Below are 10139 nucleotides of genomic sequence, written 5' to 3'. Positions count from 1 at the left end.
CACCCAGATAATTTTTGTAATTTTAATAGAGATAGGGTTTCACCATTTTGGCCAGGCTGGTCTCGAACTCCTGACCTTAGGTGATCCACTCGCCTCGGCCTCCCAGAATACTGGGATTATAGGCATGAGCCACCGCGCCCCCACAGAATTATTTTTTTCTGTGCAATATTCATTAACATCTAAGGAACATTATTGGTACCCAGAGTGGAGGTATTGTAGGAACAGTAAAGGATTTAAGCAGGGGAATGAAAAGTCAGATATAAGTTTTAGCAAGATTGCCCTGGAAATAGTATGATGCATGGGTTGATTAAAGAGGACTTTTCTAGAGGGAGTGGATATAGTCTTGGAATGTTGAGGGCCTTGACTAGATTGTGACTGTAGAAGGGGAGAAGGGGACAGGTTGGATTAATATGAAGGTGGCAAAATTGATACAACTTGGTGATAAGTTATGAAGTTGGGAGAAGGAAGATGACTCAACTGGTATTGGGTATGTTGAGGTTGAGGTGCTTGTTGGAGATTAGTAAATTGGATATATCGCACTGTTTGCTTATGAGGAAAATACGGGTTAGAAATAGATGTCTCAGACCTGAAACAGTAGAATGTGAGAGAAGAGGATGGGACCCTACCAAGACCCAATATTTAAAGGTTAAGCAAAGGAAAAAAAAAAAGCTAGTAGTCTCAATGGTCTTTTAACTTTTGGTCATTTGCTGTGTTTTTAAGTGTCTCTTATTGGCTGCCTCGTGAAGGAAGAGACATATGTGTTTTTATTTACTCTTTTAAGATTCTCAGAATACAACTTTAAGAAAAACTTTTATGTATTTATTTGTTATTTATTTAATTTTTTTTTTTTTTTTTTTTTTTTTTTTTTTTTTTTTTTTGAGATAGAGTCTCACTTTGTCTCCCAGGCTGGAGTGTAGTCGTGCCATCTTGGCTCACTGCAACCTCCGTCTCTTGGGTTTAAGCAATTCTACTGCCTCAGCCTCCTGAGTAGCTGGGACTACAGGCGTGTGCTACCACGCCTGGCTGATTTTTGTATTTTTAGTAGAGACAGGGTTGGGCTGGTTTTTAACTCGTGACCTCAGGCGATCCACTTGCCTTGGCCGCCGAAAGTGCTGGGATTACAGGCGTGAGCCACCGCGCCCGGCAAGAAAAACTTTTAAACAGAATTTAGTAAGGCTTTAAAACATAGATATCAAGTGTATTCCCCACAGTAGGCTATGAGGATGGTTGCAAGTGCCCTCGGACTATGAAGTCAGAGGATCATTATGACAAGGTGACTTATGGGAAATGCCCATGCCAACTAAAAAATGATCCTGAGTACCTTTTATCTATCCTAAAGGCATGCTTGTCAGTGGTGTGGGCATAAGATAAGCCTTTATATCTGGGGATGGCAGATGACCACACAAAAACTTGTACATACATGAGTATTTATAGCAGTACTATTCATAACAGCTAAAAAGTGGAAATGACCCAAATGTCCATCAAGTGGTGAATGGATAACAAATGTGGTATACCTATACACACTGGAGTGTTGTCCAGCCATAAGAAGGAATGAAACACTAACACGTGCTACAGCATGTATAGACCTTGGAAATATTATGCTAAGAAGCCAGCCACAAAATACCACATATTGTGTTATTCCATTTATATAAAATGTTCAGAATTGGCAAATCCACAGAGACAGAAAGTAGATAGTTGCCCAGGGGCTAGGGGAATATGCAGTGACTGCTAATGTGCCCCAGAGGACTCAAATGATGACCAGGCATCAGGCCCCAGCATGAGGGGCACTAGGATGCCCTCCTTTGAGGAATGACTGTGGCAAGCTCTTCAGAAAGAACTCCCGTAAGGACCCTGTGGCAAGAAGGCAAAGAAGGAATTCCTCGTGCCCTCCCCTACCACATATAACCTCCCTCATCTCCTGCCTCTCTTTGGTTAGTGGCAGGTGAGTCTCTTCTTCAAGGCAGGCACTCCTGCGCTCCTGGGCATGCAGTACCTTCATTCACAGGAAAAACAGCTTTTGGGTCTCTGAGCAGCCATAGTGGGTCTTATGCTGGTCAAACAGTTTGTGCAGAGCATCCATATAAAGTGCATGATATTTGTCCACCATCTCCTGGCTTGGCTTTTCAATTTGGGGCAGTGGCAGAGGCTCCCCAACTGCCAAGAGAGATGGGAAAAGAGAAGAGGAAAGTGTTAGAAGCTCCTCTTCCTTTAACCTCCCTCTCCTACCTTGGGCCTGACTCTCGCATCCCAGATCAGCTCCCATCTTCCCCTCTGCTGCCCTCTTCTTTGGTGGGGCCAGGCTGAGGTTGAGGTTGAGAAACCTGAGGTGGCACTGGGGCTGAGAGTGGCACTCACCCACAGTGACAATAGGCCTGGAGTATGGCAGGAGCCCAGTGGAGCCTTGACAGAAGCTTTGTCCATAGAAGACACAACAGTAGAAACCAAAGATATGGCGGAAGCAGCTCTGGAACTTGTACATCCTGCTATCCTTATGGAACAGCACCTGATCATACACCTCAGTTTCCCCAAAAGTGAAGGTGGGGACCAGATGAGCCCTGTAGGAAAATTCCAATTTATTTTCTAAACACAAGCTAGGATGAGACCCACCCTGGAAGAACATTTGTTTGCTTGCCAGGCCCTCATCTATTTTGATGAAATCCTGGTGACATAAAGCATTTTTTCTTGCACTAAACAGGGTTTCCCTATTTAATGTCTCTTGTCATGAAATTTTCAAGGCCAGTGAGAGTGCTCTCTCTGGGCCAGGATTACAAGGGCAAGATATAGCCAGGGGGCAGGGGGGGTCAGGGAAGCAAGAGAAGTTGAGCAGAGATTCCTAGAAAGACCCATATCATGAAAAGTTTCCAGGAGGTGTCAAGGAGGGGAATATCCGACTCTTTCTATTAGTAGAAAGCACAGAAAAGATGACAGTAATTTTGCACAGATGCCCATACTTCATGTGATATGTCCCTCACCCAAGGGGGCAATGCATAAGGTATTCTGTCCTTGGGTTATGGGATTAGAGCAGAGAAAAGTTGTTTCCCTTCCACAGACCATGAGATTCCACCCTGAACAGTGCCCTGGGTAGACAGTCAGGCTCAAATTCCGTGAGGGAGAGAAGAGTAAATCTCTCTTATACGAATCTTTGTGACTTGCTGATAACAATCTCTCAGCACTTTGACATGTGTTACATTACTGGTTCCTCACAGCAAAGGCCGTGGAGGGCACAGTGGGGGATGCAGAAGTACAGGTTCTGGGATGGTCACTCAGGCAGTGAGTGAGTGGCAGGACCTGGACTAGAACCCAGGACTCCCAGCTCAGAGCTCTCTTCCCTACATGGTTCTTCCAACTGGTGAACAGGCCCTTCAGGCAAGGTCCTTGGAAGAAATACTCCCCTCTTCTCTATGTCTGCAATACGACAATTGTTCCTGTGTCTAGAGAGCTGGCCTGCTGACCCAATGGGGCACTCTACAGCTCCAGCCCTGGACCCCTAAATCACAATGACTAACATTTATTGATCTCTTACAGTGTGCCAGGGACATGGTAAGTGTTTTGTGGGGATAAATTCATTTAAAGCCCACAATCACCCTATGGAGTAGGTACAGTTCTTAGCCACATCATTAAGATGAAAAACACCAAGGCTCAGAATGGTTAAGGAACCTGTCCCAGAGTGCACAGTCATGGAGCCAGGATTTTAAATCAGGCTCCTGACTCCCAATCCTGCACACACGCTCATTATACTGTACTGCCCCGTGCACTTACCATTAGCAGACAGATGTAGATACCAGCATTGATAATGTGGGCATCATCTATATGCCAGGGCAGCCTTAGCCCAATTCCCTTGATATTGAACCTGGGTTTATGGTTTGGCCTCTTAGAAACTAGTTGAGCTAGCTCAGAAGGACTGGATGACCCATTTTTCTTACTTGGTAGTATGTTCCTTGAGGGCAAAATTCACATCTGATTTATCCTGGCCTCACCTACAGGGTCATGCTGCTCAGAGAACACCATGCACTGCCCCTCTGTGGGGAACACCTACCCATGCTGGAGGGCTGTGCGCACGAACCCCTTGCGCTTCTGGAGGATGAGGGTGGTGGTGTTGGGCACACTCTGCAGGGCCTCACCCACACCTCCCACTACAATGCCAACGAGGTTGCCAGTGCCATGGCTCAGCAGATAGTCGATGGCTGGCTGGCTCACAGAGCACACACCTAAGGAGAATCAAGGAGCAAAATGATCAGGAGAGGAGAAAATTGCTAAGAGGGAACACTCTTCTCTGCTCTTCACTGGCTTGTTCCCATAGTTCCAAGGAGGAGAGGAGCAATGAGATGGGACTAAAGAGTGTGGAGAAGAAAAGGTTGTTGACAAACAGAATAGCTCACGATGAGGCAATATCTTCACTTTGCAGGAGGCACTGAGCCAAAACTGGTCGGAAAGTTTTCAGTGGGATAACCAGAAGGACTTTCTGAATCCCATGTATAAAGGTACCTTTTTTTTTTTTTTTTTCATTAAGAGCAACAGCTATTATTTATTGAGGATATACTCTGTGGCAGGCATTGTGTTGAATTCTTTTGTTTCTTTTTTTTTTTTTTTTGAGACAGAGTTTCGCTGTGTCACCCAGGCTGGAGTGCAATGCTGTGATCTTGGCTCACTGCAACATCCACCTCCTGGGTTCAAACGATTCTCCTGCCTCAGCCTCCTGAGTAGGTGGGATTACAGGTGCCCACCACCATGCCCAGCTAATTTTTGTATTTTTAGTAGAGATGAGGTTTCCCCATGTTGGCTAGGCTGGTCTCGAACTCCTGACCTCAGGTGATCCACCCACCTCAGCCTCCCAAAGTGCTGGGATTATAGGCGTGAGTCACTGCACCTGGCCAGTGTTGAATTCTTTACTTGCATCATCTCACTTAGTCATCATCCCACAACTGATGCCAGACTATTTTCATCTGTACCACTTTATGGATGAGGCTAGTTTTTTTTTTTTTTTTTGAGGAAACTGAGGCTAGTTTGCTCAAGACCACACAAGTGGCAGAGCTAGGAGGGTTCAATCCCAGGCAGCTTAGCTCTAGAACATATGCTTTTGACTACTATGCTATAATGACATGGGGGCGGGGGGTGGGGAGGAGGGGATGGGATTTAAAAGGGTGCATTTCCAAGCAGAAACATGGACCAGAAGCTCCAGTAAGTATGGTCAGAAGCACCTTTGGCCATAAGGTACTCCCTAAGAAAGGGGATCTTGAAGAACCAGGACAGCGTGGCCAAGTGAGGAGTGATGCCTGGGAAGGTCTTCGAGAAGCCTGTGGCCTCAGTGCAGAAGTTGCAGAAGGCGCCAAAGGTCAGGAGGCCATGGGGGTGAACCCCCATGAGGTAGTTGTGCTCAGGTGACAGGTCCTTTGTCTTCAGGATCTGCAGCCATGGAGAGAAATGCCAGAGGTGGTGGAATGAGATTACATGGCAGAAACAAGGGTGGTGATACTTCAGGGATCAGGGTGCTCTCTAAAGCAGAGCTTTCCAACAGGTTTCCTGAATGGGTTTCAGGAAGGCTGAGATATTGGTCTCTGCGGCCATTGGACAACAAGGTAGGATCTGGGACAGCTAGAACTGCCAGATCTCCTGCCTGTGGCTAGAAGTAGCCTCAGCCATCTGTGTCAGTGTGCTTTGTGCAAGTTATCATTGTCTATGAGCACTTTTGTGAAAAAGATCAGGAAGCTTGGCTCTAAAAGTCGGGGTGGTGTTTGTTGTATACTCCAAAGAGTGCCCTGAGGATCAGCATAACAGTACCTTTCTGGAACCTCTTCCTGGCATTGTTTCCCGCGAATCCCCTTCCAGTGCCTGCGTAAATAACTTGTGTGGAACTTGGAAAACCCTGCTAAGATATCACCATGTCTGTGAAGCCTTTCCTTATCCCCTGTCTGAACTACTTCTGTACCTTGTGCCAAATAAATAATATACTTTATACTAATGTCCTCCCCATTAGATGTGAGCTCCTCGATGGCAGAGAATTGCATCCTATTCATTTCTCTGTACTGCTAACGTGGTTCAGAGTAGATTTTCAATCCATGCTTGTTAAACTGATCTGAACTGTGCTTGCCTTCTGCCTGTGTCAGCTGGCAGGTGATGCCAAGGGTGTCCAAAGTTTCCTAGCTGAGTATGGAGTACTCAGTAGAAATGTTGAATCTTGAAGTATATCTAGCATAGACTGAGACTTCCCTGGGATACGTATCTTCCTTATGGACAACTCTAGTCATGTGGTATAAATGCCTACCCAGTATTTTGGGAACTCTGAGGACACTGGGGAAGAGATACTTACTGTAATGGGGAAATAGTCCTTGATGTGGGTCCAGACACACCAGTTCCTTACCCAGGCCGAACGCCTGCCACCTGAGACAAAAGAAGCAGTAGGGGATGATGTCAGTGTGTGCCATTCCATACGTTCCACGGACTCAGGGATTCCCTAGCATGGCTGTGTTAGAGAGGTGGGAAAGGAGGAGACCCTAGGATGGTCCTGTCTGGCCCAGCTCCTGTGGCTCTGAGAACTTGGATGAGGGGCCTGTGGTATGGCGAGTGGGACTCCGTGGCTGCAGGTTATGATGGAACATTCTTCTTTCTAGGTCTGTGAGTCTTACCTCGCTCTGGGGTTTTCCAGTCCAGGAACAACCAGGCAAAGTAAAGCGCTGGTAGCGGCCACAAGGATGTAAACAGCAGGTAGATGAACAATGGCTGCAAGATCCAAACTGATGAGGGACCAGGTTAGACCAAATTTGTGCTGCCAGCAGAACTTGACCATGCCCAGTCCCATCACCAGCCCTCCACATTACCTAAGCCTCTGGTCCTGGCCCTCAACACAATCCAGGTCCTGTTCATCATCCATGTCTACTTGTCCTTCAAACTTTTCCTCTATCATCTACCATACAGAAGCCCTATTTCTCTGCCTGTCATCCCTGTCCACCTGCTTCCCTGTACAGCCACTACCTCTGTACTCCTGCTCTCTACTTCCCACCAGTTTTTTTTCCTCCTGCCCCCATTTGGTCACCATCTTTTTCCTCTTGTCTCCTGTCTCCCTTCCTATCCGTCATCCCTCGTTAAGCCACTAGCCCACTCTCCCTCACCCCTATACTATCTATATCTTCCTACACGCTGCCCACCCAGCATCTGCATCCTTCTAGTGTTTCCTATCCACTATGCTTGTCCTCTTGCCCATTCACCATTATTTCCAATGACACTGTCTTCCCCCATGCTACCACCACCCCACTCCCAGAATAGACAACTCTATGGTTCAAACACAGGCTATACTTCTTTAAGTCTGGGATGCTAATGTTTCCTCTGTCCTATTCCCCATGATCATAAGGGAGCATTCCCTGGGCCTCACTTTTCCTCTCTAGATAGCAAGGATTAGGAAGTGGCTGAAATTAACTAGATCTACTCATATCCATCATGACCCTGTTCCACCCCCTGCCCCCTCCCACTACATATTCTCACTGTCTCCTGGGGCTCTATCTCATTCTTCTCCAGGGCACTCATGGAACTCAGGACTCCTTGGTTTTACTCTCTAGTACAATCTTAGATGATGGAAAGGCTCAAGATGAGACTTCACATGGCCCTAAAAGTCACCCTAGATCTGGCCCTGGCTTCTGACTCTGGCTTCTTGCTATGCACTCTTGGGTCAGTACTCACAGATGGCAAGGTAGCTCAAAGGCCACTGCAGAAGCATCAGACTCTGGAAGTGACTAGGCTGCTTGGAATGAGGCATGATTCTCGGGAGCCTGAGGGAGGCAAAGATCTCAAAACAGTGTTCCAACCAAAGTTGCCACCAGCCTCTGGAAGTTCACTTAATAGTGAATGCATATGACTATGAGGAGTTTGCACCTGCCCTCTTCCCTCTTGTCCTTCCCTGCCCCCCCACCCACTGCAGGGGCAGGCTCTGAAGTACAAGGACTGCCCCGTCAGGTCTGGTCCAGCTCATTTGCCCTTTGACTCTCTTTCCTAGGATTATTAGGACATGAAGATGGAGAAAGGTGAGAATGACTGCCATGTAGTCAGAGTGACACAGGGACCTAGAGAAGGTGAAACCTCCTCACAGGCTGCTCAGAAACTATAGGGATTGTGACCTTAGGGAGATGACTGCTGGGAAGGGAGTTCTGAGGATTTGTGATGTGGGGAGCACCTGGGATTTGGCCTTTGTTGCCCTGAAGCAGCCTGCTTTGGGGCTGCCCCACCTTTAACTTTTATTATAAAAATTTCCAAACACACAAAAAGCTAGAAGATGCAACAAATTTTTGTCTTCATGTTCATATTCAATAACTATTAATATTTTTCCATACTTGTTTCATTTATCTCCCCACCTTTTTTTTTTCTTGGAGTATTTTAAAGAAATTCTAAGATAGCGTGTCATTTCACCCCTAAATACATCACTATGCATCTACAAAAAACACAGATGTTTTCTTCCATATTACCCTTAACAAATTTAATAATTCCTTTAATAATATCTAATATCCAGTCCATATTCAAATGTCTTTCTATAGTTGGCCAATTTGAATCAGAATCCAAACAAGGTCCACTGGTTATATTTGGATGTTGTGTGTCTATGTGTCTTATGTCTCAGTCTCTTGCTCTCTGTCTGTCATTATAAAATAGAACCCAGATACAGAAAGCCACTTAAAACAAATGTGTGGGTTAATGAATTATTATAAGACAAACATCTTGTAACCACCACTTGATGAAGAAGATGAACTTTTCTCTCCACCCCAGGATGCTCTCCATGTGCCCCATTCCAGTCACAACCCACTTCCTCCTCCCAAAGTAACCATTATTTTGACATTTAGAGTCATCTTTTCCTTGCATTTCTATGGTTTTATTACCTAAGTGTACTTCCCTAATGACTATGGTTTAGTCTTCCCCATTTTAAATATTGATATGTCCTTGGAGTTTTCTCTCTCTCTTTTTTACTTTTTTTTTTTTTTTTTTTTTTTTTTGAGGCAGGATCTCACTCTGCCACCCAGGCTGGAGTGTAGTGGCACAAACACAGCTCACTGCAGCCTCAATCTCCCAGGCTTAAGTGATCCTCCAGCCTCAGCCTCCCGAGTAGTTGGGACCACAGGTGCGCACCATCATGCCTGGCTAATTTTTTATTTTTTGTAGAGATGGGGTGTCACCATGTTGCCCAGGCTGGTCTTGAACTCATGAGCTCAAGAAATCCTCCCACCTCAGCCTCCCAAAGTGCTGGGATTACAAGCATGAGCCACCACACCTGGCCATTTTTACTTTTTAATTTGGAATAATTTTAGATTTATGAGAGAGTTGCAAAGATAGTACAGAGAGTTCCCTACACCCTTCGTGTAGCTTCCCCTTTATGTTAACATCTTATAAAACAATGGTATATTTATCACAACTAAGAAACCAATATTGGTGCATTTATATTTACTAAACACCAGGTTTTATTTGTATTGTATCAGTTTTTTTCCACAAATGTCCATTTTCTATCCCAGGATCCCATTGAAATCTCACATTGCATTTAATCATCATCTCTCCTTTGTCTCCTCCAATCTGTGACAGTGTCTCTGTTTTTATTTTATTTTATTATTTTTTTTTAACCACATACTCAGATTGGGTTAGTTTCTCGGTCTTTCCGTGACTTCCATGAATTTGGTGCTTTAAGTCGGTTCCCCCTCCATCCCTTTCCTTTCCTTTCCTTTCCTTATGCTTTAGCTGTTGAAGAACCCACAGCATTTGACCTGTAGAATTTCCCACAATTTGGATTTTGCTTATCTCATACTTACTTAGGGTGCTTCAGCATGTTCCTCTGTATTTCTTGCAGATTGATAGCTGGATTCAAAGACTATAGTGATTCAGATTTGACCCCTTTGTCAAGATCTTAATTTTCTTTTAATATAGAACAATCTCCCTTCCTCCCCTCCTTTTTTTCCCATGCCACTGACTTAGTGAAGACTGTTTTTCTTTGGAGTAAGCCAGTCTTCCAAGCTTCCATGAGCAGGGTTGGGGTGTGGAGCGTGATTCCTAGGTGAATCTCAAATACAGGCCAAAGTGGGAGGGGGGAAGCAAAGCCCTCATTTCTCTCTTGGACTCTTGTTGTAACTTTATGCCCATTAAAGCAAACATGGTTGTGTGTGTGTGGTTTTTGGTTT

At 45.3% G+C, this 10139-nt stretch overlaps 1 protein-coding gene across 1 annotated transcript; it reads right to left on the bottom strand.

Moving 5' to 3' along the window:
* Positions 1-1966: 1966 nt before the first annotated feature.
* On the bottom strand, positions 1967-9783 carry AWAT1 (acyl-CoA wax alcohol acyltransferase 1). Its single transcript, XM_054470744.1, has 8 exons — positions 9774-9783; positions 7672-7760; positions 6624-6731; positions 6308-6378; positions 5199-5403; positions 4037-4208; positions 2356-2555; positions 1967-2154 (listed from the first exon to the last, which is right to left on the bottom strand). The coding sequence occupies exons 2-8, from the start codon at positions 7745-7747 to the stop codon at positions 2000-2002; spliced, it is 987 nt and encodes a 328-aa protein (XP_054326719.1). The 5' UTR covers positions 7748-7760; positions 9774-9783; the 3' UTR covers positions 1967-1999.
* Between the last annotated feature and the right edge of the window lie 356 nt (positions 9784-10139).

Source organism: Pongo pygmaeus, chromosome X (assembly GCF_028885625.2).
Source record: "Pongo pygmaeus isolate AG05252 chromosome X, NHGRI_mPonPyg2-v2.0_pri, whole genome shotgun sequence".
Taxonomy (NCBI): domain Eukaryota; kingdom Metazoa; phylum Chordata; class Mammalia; order Primates; family Hominidae; genus Pongo; species Pongo pygmaeus.
The sequence above is the reverse complement of the archived record's forward strand: the minus strand, read 5'-3'. Positions and strand labels throughout refer to the sequence as shown.